The sequence below is a fragment of the Eriocheir sinensis genome, chromosome 56 (assembly GCF_024679095.1).
Source record: "Eriocheir sinensis breed Jianghai 21 chromosome 56, ASM2467909v1, whole genome shotgun sequence".
Classification (NCBI taxonomy): Eukaryota; Metazoa; Arthropoda; class Malacostraca; order Decapoda; family Varunidae; genus Eriocheir; species Eriocheir sinensis.
Window position 1 is genome coordinate 7,290,136 of NC_066564.1, and position 14,029 is coordinate 7,304,164.

Genomic DNA, 14,029 nt, shown 5'->3' on the forward strand with positions numbered 1-14,029 from the left:
GTGATTCTGTACATTTTTTCTGTCTTCTGTTCATAATATCCGGAGGGCTAGGGGGCTATACCCCCCCAATGTTTTCTATATCGGCCTCAAAATGCCCCTAAAAGTTCTTATTTTTCAAGAAATTTACCCCACCTGTGCATGTTCGTTCCGCTCGTCACCCTCCTCCCCCCACCTCATAAACCTATGATTCCTGGAGTATTGGAGTAAAGCGTTAGGCTTTCTTTTGTACTGTATAAATTATAAATCAATGCCAAGAAAGACAGGGGAGCTCCACCATCTGCCTTGCCCTTCCAGCGGGTCTTTTGAGTGGTTTTGTTCCTGTCTTTGTGAGCGGGGCTTGACCTTGTTAACACCACCATTTTTGGTTCCTACTTCAGCGTTAAAGTCTCTCATAAATTAGGTTTTATGCTCTTTCTTTGCTAGTACCACATCTTCATACAACTTTTCTACCTCATCGTTGTTGCTAGTTGATGTTGGTGCACAAGCTTGAAGTATTTTAAGTTTGATTTTTTTGCTCAGCTTGATAATGATTCCCACTCACTTTTCTTCCATTGATGCTGAAGAATCCAACGTTCCCTGCTAGATTATCGTTAATTAAGAATCCCTCTCCACACTCTTTCCTATCTACAAGATAATGTTTTGTAGCACAAGATAATTATGTCTGCCTGGTAAAACTATAAATGGTCCACCAGCGCTCTCCAACGACCTAACTTCACCGATACCTTCAACGCCCAACCCAATATACTTCTTCGATCAAGATAACCAAGTTGTTCTTGCTTTCTAAAGTTCTATAACACTCTACGTTGCCAATGCCGTGTTCCAAAGTTGGCCTAATTGTACTCAGACATTCTTCAGAGATTTTTCTCTCCTCTGGAAAAATTCAAGCAAGCCCAACTTCGAATCCCGGACCCTCGAGACGCGAGGCGGACGCTATAAAGAGAAACCCGCGGCTCGAGGTTTGCTGTCCTCATCCACGTCACGGCAGCCACGTGGTTGGTGAAGTGATAGCGCTTTTATTGTAAATGATACCTCTGGATTTCCTCGACTTATTTAAGATGAGAGAGAGAGAGAGAGAGAGAGAGAGAGAGAGAGAGAGAGAGAGAGAGAGAGAGACTTGCCATACGAGGAAAGACTCAAACAGTTAAACTTGCATTCTCTAGAAAGGCGAAGGGTGCGTGGAGACATGATCGAGGTTTATAAATGGATGAAGGGCTTTAACCCTGGAACACTGAACGTGGTAGGTGACGTCATTCGTGTTCCACCCTCTTCCCCACAAGCCAGCGCGCTGGGACTTCATTCTACCCTATGGGTTTACTCTGCCTGGATTTTGCGCTACAGACGTGTTCGGGTACCGTTTACCCACGTTCAGTGCAAACAAATAGGTGGCCATTGTGTGTTTTCTTTGGGATGGTATTAACTCCTGGATTATATACAAGGCAAATAATCCAACAACGGATGAACAACCTGTCTCAGCATCGCCAGGTGAAGCTGGCCATAAGACAGGTGTGCTCCTCAACCTCCTCTGGCACAGCTGCAGGTGCTGGAGCATCGGCAGCCGAGATGAGCAGACAAGAAGACACGTTTCAGGTGTCGATTGCCTCTAAGGCTGAGGTAGGTAATAAATATAAAACTAAGATTTTGAGATAAAGTGTTTATGTTATGTAAAAAAAATATAATAAGCCATTTCAATAAGTACTTCAAAAGTTTCAACATCAATGACAGGAGGTTGCAAGGGATAGACACCAGTGGAGATGTTTATTGTATCTTAGTAGCCTTTTATACAGTTTCAATGGGTTTTATAAGCAAAAACAGATTATATTCCACAATTTGTCATTTCTGGTGCACTAAAAATCGCCTGTGCATTGATGACCCCTGGGATGAGAGCCTGACATCCTTGGAAGCATCTGAGCGATTTTTATTTTTTGCAAAACATTCAAAATTTTCACTTTTTACATTCCTTTCTTTTTGCTTTTAATTTAAGTTTCTTAAAGTAAGTTTTCTAATTTAATAGTTTCATTACTAAGTAAGAGGAATATATAGGATTAATAAATTTGTATATTTACTATTTTTCTTTAATTTTCCAAAATCGGGTATAAACTACCCACGTTCAGTGGCCGTGTAACAGGGAAACAGGTTCAGTGTTCCAGGGTTAATAAGGGAGACATTCATAAGGTTTTGTTGGTAAGAGAACCGGGTAGGACACGAAGTAACGGGTTTAAACTGGATAAATTCAGATTCAACAGGGACATAGGCAAAAATTGGTTTACTAACAGGGTGGTGGATGAGTGGAATAGGCTTAGCAGTCATGTGGTGAGTGCCAATACAATTGTCACATTCAAAAATAGACTAGATAAATTCATGGACAGCGATATTAGGTGGGGTTAGATACACGGGAGCTTAGGGTCAAAGGAGCTGCCTCGTACAGGCCTACCGGCCTCTTGCAGACTCCTGCGTTCTTATGTTCTTATGTTCTTATTAGCTACCTGCGGGGCCTGACGGGCGTCGTGAAGGCCGGCACATCCGGGTGGCGATACTCCCACAACGCAGCCCAGATTTTTAATCCGTTTTCAAGCCTGAAATTCTGGAAGTCTGATTCCTTCAGTGTGTGGAGAAGAGGAGCGAAGAGATATACGAAGACCTGTTGATGACCATGAAATAAAATATTACAGAAATATAAGCCTTGTGATTGACAATGTGTACGTACAATTTGATGCTAAGCGTGTATTGCCAGGTGGATGTGTTTTATGGGACAAAATATGTACACCATTACTAGCCAAATGACTAACCTAAATAGTAACTACTAAAAGCAAGTTACCTGGATTGTGGCAACAGAGAAGTGGTAGGTGACGCCTCCGCCCTCCCTTGCGGTGATCCGTTCGTGGTCGGCGTCGACACACTCCTCGGCCGCGTCCAGGATGACCCAGTGCAGCGTGTACAGCAGCTTCGTCTCTGCCGCCCCAAGGTTGGTGATGGTGGACTCCCGCCTGCAGAAGACGGATATGGAGGTAATATTTGTATTTATCATATGGAGCTGCATGCTCCGGCAACTCCTTGAGGTGAAAATTATTTTCCATTGTTGTAGCATGCAGTGCTTACTCAACTACAAGCTACGGTATTCCTAAGACGTATACAAAAAATATACAGTCTATGTTTTTATAATATCTAGTTGGGGAGAAGCTTTACACATTAGTTCGAAGCCAAATATTCTCAAGATTCTACTATTGCCATGCAAGGCAAGTTGTGCCTCATTGATTTTCTCGATTATCGATTTCTGTATTATAGGAAGCAAATTAACCTGTAACAGGAGATTCACCTGTTGTAGAGGAGCGAGGCAGCACAGTGCATCACGTGAGGAACGGCGGCCTGGATGAACCTCCATCTTGGAATACTCTTTATGGCATCGGTCAATGAGGGCGAGAGTCCGAAGAGGATGTTTTGCACGAGTACCTTCTCCAGTGACTGGCGATGAAGGTTATATGTCAGAAATATGATCAAGGCGTACAGTCAAGTGTATACTATAGATGGTACAGCATTGCAAAATATGTTATCAACCAGCGGCGCCATTCACCCATTCACCAGTCATGCAACAGGTCCATCAAGAAGATTATGGAGTGAGTTGGGGAGGAACCGTATAGATATTTTTATGGTCCCTCATTCTTCTTAACTACTAATGAAAAAAAAAAGTGGCGGCGAAAATGATCATGCTTATTTTTAAACCAAACAGATATCTGGAAATGCTTTTGGCTGAAATACTAGTAAATCTGGTCCAACGTTTTAATAGTTATGTAATATAGTATTTTCATAAGGCCGTGCATGCACAACGACGTGATTCTTCAGGTGAGTGAAGAGGGCGATAAAGGAATTAGGTTGTAAATACATGATAGTCTCTGTGGATGATTGTAAGGAGTGTGCTGGGCCCATGCATTTATAACTAACCTTGGAGGCTTCCTTGATCTCCTGCAGACGCGGTGCACCGAAGGGAAAGACGAGGGCGTTAGAAAACCTTCGTATTATTGTATTGATATGTTGAGTTATGTGTCTAACGACCTGTCTGACTATTAGAGAGAGAGAGAGAGAGAGAGAGAGAGAGAGAGAGAGAGAGAGAGAGAGAGAGAGAGAAAGCAGCCGTTGAAGGGTGGCAGAGGGGCCACATTCCAGCAGTTTTAGTCTACCGGCACAACCTGAGGAGGAACAGCAGGTGTAGCGGAAGCAGCGTCAACACAAAGCCTTGCTGCACTGTGTACTGTATCCTCATGAAAACGTTCTTGTTTATCACTCTTGAAGAATAATATTACTTTTAGTTTCACTTATTGCATGACACAATTACATATGATGTATTTTTTTTCAAATTGATGCTTTAATGCCATATCCTAATTATCTTCGTGATAACTAAGATCATATTAAAATCATTAGCGTACTGTTATGTGAGCTGTCTTGTTATTCTGTCGAGTGTAAGCGACCTGTGATGTGGTCTTTATGACGCTACAAATCGTTGTCTTATTAGGGAAAATCAAATAAGTGTAAAGCATGCATATAAACAAAGTTTACAATCACTAGCTATAAACATCTTGCCAATCGTAAGATGCTTATTCAAACTGACTATGATATAAAAGTTGTTCCAGGCAAAGATATCTAATAGTGATGCACAAATTCTCACTATGTAGGTATGAGATGTTAATATGTGAATGGCAATCTAAATATATTCGACTGTTAGCAAACGCTTATAATTATGCAGTTAACAAACATTGCTAGAACAGGGAAAGTTTTTGTGTAGAAACTGATACCCTTACATATACATCTGCAAAAAGGGTGCATACTACTGACTCTTGTGATACAATAAACACATTAAGGGTAAGAATGATCATAATACAAATTACTCAATATACATCAAACAATCGCATTACATATGCCACAATCGAAAAAAATATTAAGGTCTGTTACATAGAAATTGGTAATACTGTTCGTGCACTGTACATTCAATGTCTCCTGGGGAAGTAAAATCAGAGGGCATGCATGCACAGGAAAAGGAAAGGGGAAAAGGGAAAATTTATAGGGAAAATCGAGTATGTATGAAAGGAAGAAGAAAAATTACTTTTAGAAAGTGGAAAAGAAATTTGGACTAATGAAAAAATTGCACGTCCCAGACTGAATAAATTAATAAAACTCTGGGGAAAAGGTCAGGGTCTGGGTCATACTGATGGGCCGAGTAAGAGTTGCTTGCTGTGGTTCCCTCCGTGATAGCTTGTCCTCCGGTGCCACCCACACGGAGGGTTCGTACGAGCACTGACAGAAATGACCACAACCTTACATTATCACCTCTAAACTTTACCATTGCAAGAATTTCGTAGAGCAAATGTCACCTCCAAAGCTACCGATATTTCCAGGACTTAGTTATAATGGATGGTCACGCGTTACCGGCACCAAGGAAACAAGTAACCCGTGACAACAACCTTACATTCTCAACCTCTAAACTTTACTATTGCCAAAATTTCGAAGAGCAAATGTCACCTCGAAAACTACCGCCATTTTCCTGACAGTTATATGGTGGATGGTCACGCGTTATCAGCAGAAAGGAAACAAGCAACCCGTCACGCGGCCTTTGTCACGGAGCTACTGTGTTCATTCAGTGGTAGGGCAGTGCCGGGGGTTGGGGGGGTTCAATAGGGACAAGGGGCTGAGGGCTGTATTTTTAAACGTACCGCTCTCCCATTACGGCCATTTCCCAAGGCCACAGAGAAGATGAACTGGGTTTCCATGGGTGATTTTCCCGTTCATGGTGCAGAGGTCGTGTACAACTATCACTAGCATAACAAAACACTCCATGAAAACCCGAGCAACTTCTGCGAGAGGCTTTTCAAACTGGCGAACTGAGGTGCCGATACGTTTAAAGAATACATGCTTGAGGGCTGTCGGGGGGACTATGGCATACGGGCATAAAATAAGGGTAATAAACATTCACAAAGTTAGTAAAGGTTAAAATACTGCTGTTACAAATTAGAGGTCCTGACTTACGTGATGGCTAGGAGCTGTCTGGCAGAACTGTTAGAATAAGGGTGTTAACACGGCCGAAACAATTACCCTATTCACTTTTTTTTCAGAATCAGGTAAGAGAAAAAAAACTTGTTCTATGTATCACTTAACAGACAAATTCAACTAGCACGCTCGTTGACTAGCCAGTTTTGGTAATGGCTGATGTGCGTCCCAATATTTTGTTAAGTGTAGAATTTTTGACATGCAATGAGCGAGATTTTAAAAGATTTATTTGCAAGACACCATACAACAGCGTACAAAATGTTCCCTTTACACACACACACACACACACACACACACACACACACACACACACACACACACACACTCGTTGGGGGCATACACTAAGTTGCTCGTGGCCTCAATGCTCATATCCGTCTCACTGAACCTTGAGCCTGTTCACGGAGGGTAAGAAACCGCCACTCCAGGACACAGGGTAAGTATGATATCCGGGTTACCAGAGTTTACCGATTACCCAGGAACTCGATAATCAATCAACCCGAAAGGGAGGATGAACAGATGGGTGAAGTGGATGCCAACTACCCCAGGCCAAGATGGAACCACGGAGGCGCCTTGATAACGAAATAAGGAGAATGGACAGCGCAGACTAGAATATGGAATGGGGGCAAACTGCAGAATGACGATATAAGGAATGAGGACAAGCTGTAAAGGCAAAATTAGGAGTGTTGGTAAAATGCAGAACGAAACAAGGAACGAGAACAAACTGCAGAACAAAATTAGGAAGGATGATAAAATGCAGCACAAAATAAGATATATGAAAGCAAACTGCAGAAGAACAAGATCAGGACCATGGGCAATGCAAAACAATATATAAAGAATACTGATAAACCGCGGAACAAAACAAGGAATGACGATACACTGCAGAGGAGAAAGTCGAGCTCAGGAGAGGAGGAGAATGAGGGTGTGTGGGAGGAACATAATGGTTGCTAGGAAACGCAACCTCCAACGCCACAACCTCTCCTACTGCCCCCTCGTCCTCCTCGCCCCGTTCCTCTCAGTACTACATCAACTGTATCCATGTTTAGCACCTCTTTAGTTCATTAATCGACTCTTCCCCACAAAAAAGCTGGTATTTTAAGAACGAATGGTTCCTCTGGGCTTCCTTCTCTTCTGGCGCCCGTCTAAAGAGCCCTGAGAAAGCTTCCGGCAGCGCCCAGCAGGTGCTATTTTGGGACACGGGAAGGACGGGTGAAGAGGAAGGGAGGGAGGCGTGCAATACTCAGGAGAGGTAATGCTGTAAAGGTGCTGGGATGTTAAAGGTAAAATATTAAGATGGTATTTGCATTTATAACTTTTCTTTTTTTCTTTTTTTTCCTTTCTCTTTTCTGGCACTCTATTCTATTTTCTTTCTTCTATAGGAGCAGTGCTTAGCGGGCTTTTATTGAACTGAATTGAAATATTTATTGTTGTAAAATACGTACAACAAAGGCGGATGGCTGGTCTTGCAGACAAACCCCTGACTAGGCTAGTTACAAAAAATTAAAATTTCCATTGTACAAAAATACAAACACTAACACAAACACTAATACAAACACAAACATTTAATTTATACTACAATTAATTTCACTTACCCCGCGGGGCCGTATATGTTTCCCGTTAGTTAGTGAGTTAGGTAGACCATCTAATAGTCTGTGCGGTTGTCAATTCTGATTTTTTTCCCTTTATCTTCTTCCTTTACTGTAGAAAACAAAAATAAAACTAGACTATAGGAGAGGATGTCCGCAACACGCTACACTAAAAAGACTGTACTCGAAAGCGCCCAATACTGTATACAATTAAAATTAGTTCCACACTTGAGACAATGGCTCTGGCAGTGTAAAGATTGATTGTGCACCCTTTCCTTTAGATTTTCATTATTCGTCTCTATATTGGTAAAAATAACTAAAGGATGTGATAGTTTGTCAACACCAAAAACAATTACCAAAGATGTATACATTGTTGGTGGAAAACTAATATTCATAAATCCTTTTAGATACTAACTGGATGATTTAATATCTAAAAAAAAAACTTCCATTCTTCCTCTCGTAGTGTTCATTCATGAGCACGGATGGTTTGAACGGTAGTGCAGCTTTAAGTCTAAGAGAGAGAGAGAGAGAGAGAGAGAGAGAGAGAGAGAGAGAGAGAGAGAGAGAGAGAGATGAATAGCCAAAGAGTTTACGTAGTTCGAAGTGGTCTCCCCCTCCCCCCCTCCCTTCCGAAATCGATACCAGACCCCCTCCCCCCCTCCCCGACCACCTATCACCCACACCTTGACCTATAGTCTAGTATTTTTCAGCTTGTTTATAGTTGTTGTTGTTCCATTCTTTTCCCTTTTTCTCCCCTTATCCAAAATCCTTATGTCTTATTTTAGGTTATTTGCAGTCTGTTGAGGGTCATATGCAGTTCAATTAAATAACAGTTGATGCTTTTTAACTTTAACTTATCATAATGCCGTGTGCCAAAGATTAAATCATTCGTTCCATTTGCCTGATTTCTTTATTAATTCCTCAGTCACCGTTAATAAGATAAGAGGAATATTATCATTGGCGTCTAGAATTAAAAACGGCACTAAGTAGATTACTTAAGCGCGCGCACGGGCAAGATCGTCTGTGTGTGTGTGTGTGTGTGTGTGTGTGTGAAAACTATATACCACTGCATATCATTCCCTTTCAGTGTCGCTTTGCCTTGTTCAGTGGTTATCACCTTTAAGGCCGTAACCCAACTGACCCCATTGTAAAAGCATACTGTGGTCGTAGAAACACCAAAAAAGCAGTTAGAAATATAGTTGGCTTGAAGTAATTTTTATTCATTAAACATTCATATGTATAAAATTACATTGATTTTTCCTGAACTATTTCTTCCTTTTCAGAGTCATTGATAATAATAATATATGACTTGTTTTCTTATCGAGACGCCTTGGGAGAACTCATAAAAGCTGCCTCAAATACGGTATTCGCAAGATAAAAGCACCGATCAGTGTTGTTTATGAACTTTGTGGACTTCTGTAATGCTGATATTTTTCTCCTTCAGGTATCGTGTCTGAGTCCTAAGTAACGTTACTGAAACGAGGAGAAACCGGAGGCGAAACACTTATATATAACGCGGTTTCAAGGAACTCTGCAATAATTACTTTCGCAGTATTTACCCGGTAATCGATTGAGCCGGACGTAAAAATTATTATCTCATATCAGCTATTAGCCCAGGAGTAAGTCATGGCAGGAGTAAAGCAACTTATACCCATCTTCTTCCGCTTTCCCTTTCCTTTTTTCCCTTCCCCTTCCTTTTTCTTTCCTTCCCCTTCTTTTTTCATCTTTTCCTTTTTCTCTTCCCCTATACTGCTTAGATGTTCAGTGGAAACGCCGACATCATGAACGCACTCTTCCCATGCTAAATTACATACTACGAGCATCAATAGCGTATGTTCCCATTATAGATATTGTAGTAAAGCAGAAAACAGGCAGGTGAGGCAAGACTTCCCGCGAACCACACCTCCTATTACTGATGGCTCTCCAGAACACTCATGGCATCGTTAATTGAGGACTAGTGATGTTTTGACGCTAAAAATAATATATAAAGTAGTTATTTTGTTTTTTCTACCTTTTCTCCCTAATTATCAATCTATTCATTAATCTACCTTTATCTCTCTCCCTATCTATCTATCGTAAATTGGTCCTCCCTCCTCTCCCACGAAGATAGTGGTGGAGGGAGGGTGTGAGATCAATAAGAGAGAGCGAGAGAGAGAGCGACTGGTGGCTGCCTCCTCCGCTGCCTCCACATCTCTCTCTCTCTCTCTCTCTCTCACACACACACACACACACACACGAAACTCACACCACCAGCCGTCATAAAAGTTTCCATTAGGCTGAGAGCACACAAACTAACGAATCAGGAAATGGAAATGTGTGTTGCGATACTTCTTTATTACACTGACCTACATTATTTCACTATCGATTTTTTTTTCCTTTCCAGTCCCAGACTATTCATCATTCACCCCTCTTCGAATTTCCCTTGTATGTGTTTTTGTTGATTTCCTTTTCGTATGATATCAAACACCTGACTGCCTTTTTATATAATTACTCTTTTTTTTTCTTATCAGTATCCATCCCCAAGGTCGCTATTGCTGTCTTGTATGTGTTAGTATTTAAATAATTTGTCATCCACTCTGCATATTGCATTAATCAACTGCGTGGTGGTGGTGGTGGTGGAGGTGGTGGTGGTGATGATGGGGGTGGTGGTGATGGTGGTAGCAGTTTTATTGGTGATGTGAGGGATGGTGGTGCCGGGTGATAAGGCCTTTGCTCTCTCTCTCTCTCTCTCTCTCTCTCTCTCTCTCTCTCTCTCTCTGAGAGGATGAGTGACAGTGAGAATGTGGAAAGTCTGAAGGTGAATGGTGAAAAAATTACAGATAAGGAGAAAAAGAAATAGGAGGAGAAGTATTTGTGAGAGAAGGATGTGTGACTATGGAGAGGAAAGATGCAAATGAGCTGAATGAAAGGATCAGTAGGGAGGAGGTTGAGAGATGTGTTAAAAGACAGAAGAATGGTAAGGCTGCAGGACCAGATGAGATCCCGTATGAGTTGTATAAAAATGGAGGTGAGGCTGTGATTGAGAGGATGACTGAGTTATTCAACCAGGTATGGGAAGAAGAGAGTGCCAAGTAAATGGAATGAATGGAGCAGAAGATAATATGTTTGTTGTAAATGAGCTGATTGAAAGGAAAAATGACAGGGTGAATAGAGATGTGTTAGGATGATGTGGTGGTTATGTAGGGGTTATGGAAGGATTTTGGGGTTAGGTTCAGTAGTGAGAAGAGCAAAGTAATGATAGTGAATAGGTCATGTTTGAATGGAGAATAACAAACAGAAATGGAGAGATGATGCATGTGTTTTGAGCGAGATGGGACGTGAGTGATTGAGGCAGTGAAAGAGTTCCACCTGTGACATCAAGATCAAGATCAAGAACTCCATATACCTCACACTTCTTTAAATGGGTTCCCTCAGAAACTTTGATCCGTATCCAGCACGTCTCTCTCTCTCTCTCTCTCTCTCTCTCTCTCTCTCTCTCTCTCTCTCTTCCTTTTCATAAACCTCACACTCATTTTAGGTTTTCTCAGTGAGTTGATCCGTATCCGACACGTCTCTCTCTCTCTCTCTCTCTCTCTCTCTCTCTCTCTCTCTCTCTCTCGACGATATACGCCCCCCAAGACATGAGTGTTGGGACCTAAGGAGACACGAGGATACAAACGATGGCAGAGAATATCGACGTTGGACATTTTTTCTCTCCCCCTTCCCTCCCTCCCTCTTTCCCTTCCTACCTTCCTTCTCCTTCTTCTTTTCTTCCCTTCTTTCCTCCTTCCTTCCTTCCTTTCCTTCCATTTCCCCCTCCCTTCTTTCCATACCTTTTTTCCTCCCTCTTCCCTCTTTTCCTTCTTTCTCCCTCCTCCCTCTTTCACTTCCTGCCTTTCCTTCTTTTCTCCTTTCCTCCCTTTCTCCCTCCTTCCTTCCTTCCTCCTTCCCCTCTCCCTTCCTTCCTTCTCCCTCCCATTATCCCACCTCCTCCTTCTTGACTTTTGGAGCGATAATTTCCTGCAAGACGGAAAATAATGGCGTAAAGGAGGTGAAAGAAAAAGAAAGGGCGAACAAACACGACGAAGGATTAAGAGGTAGGTAATTACGTAAATGGGGTAAAGGTGAGGTGTGAGAGAAGGAAGGTAATTAGGTGGAAAGGTATGTTTGTTTGTTTTTACTAATTACAGGTAGAGGATAAATATGTTTAATCTCTCCGTCTTATAGATTAGAGGACATGTAGGGTATAGTGGAAGGGAGCTTATTTTGGCGACTATTTACGTTCATAAGGCAGATACTTGTTTTAATTAGAGGAAATAATTAAGATTCGTGCGTGATAGATAACGAGAGAAAGGCATGAGTCAGAGAGAGAGAGAAAGAGAGGGTGGGGGTAGAGAATGGAAGAAAAAGGAAGGGGTAATGATCGGATGGTAAGGAAATGGCAGGTGGTGAGCATTTCATGAATAAATTTCCATGACGTTTTCGAACTGTAGTTTCATCGCCGTAAGTAACATAAAACAGAAAGAAAGAGGATGTATTGAGACGTTACTCGTAAATGTATTGCACACACACACACACACACACAAACACACACACACGCTAAATAGTTAAATAAATAGATAGATAAATGATAAAGGAAAAGAGAGAGAGAGAGAGAGAGAGAGAGAGAAGGAAAGACAGAAAGAGAGAAAAATATCATTAAGTAGAATAAAAAATTAAATAAGAAATGAATAAAATATAGTAAGCAACACTGCTCTCGATTTCTACATTTGAGCGGCTGATGTATGGTGGCTTATCAATAATTATCACACTTATTATAGAGTGATCATCGGGTGGTTTTCTTTTAACATTGATTTTCTCGCTCTTCCGCTCCGTGCTAATATTTTCTCTTGCTACATCAATACCACAGACAACAGGGAAGGAATAGCTTACCATACAGGTGGCCTCGTGCAGCTTGCCTAGTTTGGGTCTGATAAACGGACTGTTGAATAGAGAAAGGAAAAAAAATAGAGATTAGTAATAGTCTTAATACCCACCAAGGAATGACTAGGCTATTTGTATTCATTTGTTTGTTTTAGGCTATTTGTATTAATTTGTCTAGACTAGGCTATTTGTATTAATTTGTTTCCTCTTATTTTTACTTAAACCCTCTGACTGCGGATTTCCTATATAAAGACCACCAAGATTCAGGAGTGGAGCAAAAAGTGGCTGTTAAAATTCAATGAAGATAAATGTGACGTCCTGCAGCTTGGGAGAGGAAATCCGGCATACCAATACCACATGGGAAACACTCAATTATCCACCACAGAGGCAGAAAAAGACCTGAGAGCATCTGTTACCAGGCTACAAGTGAAAGCGAAATCCGTGCCAATCGCAGCGGACAGGTTAAGGGTTTCTGTGCGGCTTTCCTAACTTGGGTCTGATAAAGGGACTGTTGAGAAAGGAAAGGAAAAAAATATATAGCTTAGTAGTCTTAACATCCAGAAAGGAATCACTACGCTACTTCTATTTATTAATTTATTCTTTTTTTTTTTACTTAAGGGTTTCTCATCAACTTTCCTAACTTGGGTTTGATAAAGGAACTGTTGAGAGAGGAAAGGAAAAAAAATATATAGCTTAGAAATCTGAAGATCCACTAAGAACTGACTAGGCTATTTATCTTTTTTTTTTTTTTTTACCTTACGGCTTCTGTAAGAATTCCTATCCTGCATTCACATTATGAGGACTCGTGAATTATTACCAGCTTAACTATTTCAATCATACAAAGTTACATGCCTGCGTCCTTGAGCCCTCTAATTCCCCAAACAATTTCCTAAGTAAATATTTAAGGAGGGCAGTCTATTTTGGGGATTTCGCCTTTCCCTATCAGTTCTCTCTCTCTCTCTCTCTCTCTCTCTCTCTCTCTCTGTTTATCACACACTTCTATCTTTTATACACTTTTACTAACATTTTATCTTTTCATCAACGCATTTAATTACTACTTCTACACCCTCGGCACGTTCTTTCCTTTGCCTGTAGTATCTTTTATCTATGCATGTAACTCATCCTGCTCCTCCTTCTTTTACACATATTCCTTACTTTACCCTCTCTCTCTCTCTCTCTCTCTCTCTCACCTGCTCTGGCGCCATAGGAAGGTTTGTATCGGGAGAGGGACGGCCAGCTCCTCCCTCTCCCACTCTTCGTCCGAGCACTTCCTCTTCCCCATCCCTCCGTCGGCACCTTCGTCAGCACTTTACCGGTTGTCTCCTCACAGCTGGATGCTCCCGGGGAATATTGGGTGGCGGGTCCTTGAGTTGTGAGCTACGTATTTCCCTTCTAGCATCTTCTGTTAGATTCTGGTAACAGGCCTTTCATTCTGTTTACCAGTGAGAAAATGAGACAATTCAGATCCGTAATATAATGGCTATGAATATCACCCATCCACTATAGGCCTA

At 41.5% G+C, this 14,029-nt stretch overlaps 1 protein-coding gene across 16 annotated transcripts in view; it reads right to left on the reverse strand.

Annotated features, from left to right (window-relative positions):
• The window catches only part of LOC126984224 (protein unc-80 homolog), an 86,357-nt gene that overhangs the window by 71,990 nt on the left and 338 nt on the right, over window positions 1–14,029 (reverse strand). For 15 of the 16 annotated variants that reach the window (XM_050837759.1, XM_050837763.1, XM_050837757.1 and 12 more), the window contains exons 2-8: window positions 13,709–13,950; window positions 12,528–12,576; window positions 6,013–6,039; window positions 3,937–3,957; window positions 3,314–3,459; window positions 2,816–2,984; window positions 2,484–2,638 (exon numbers count right to left, since the gene is read on the reverse strand). In XM_050837759.1, coding sequence (XP_050693716.1) covers window positions 2,484–2,638; window positions 2,816–2,984; window positions 3,314–3,459; window positions 3,937–3,957; window positions 6,013–6,039; window positions 12,528–12,576; window positions 13,709–13,800 — 659 coding nt within the window. In that variant the 5' untranslated portion in view covers window positions 13,801–13,950. The remainder of the gene's footprint in view (window positions 1–2,483; window positions 2,639–2,815; window positions 2,985–3,313; window positions 3,460–3,936; window positions 3,958–6,012; window positions 6,040–12,527; window positions 12,577–13,708; window positions 13,951–14,029) is intronic. The other variant, XM_050837761.1, reaches the window with a different exon arrangement.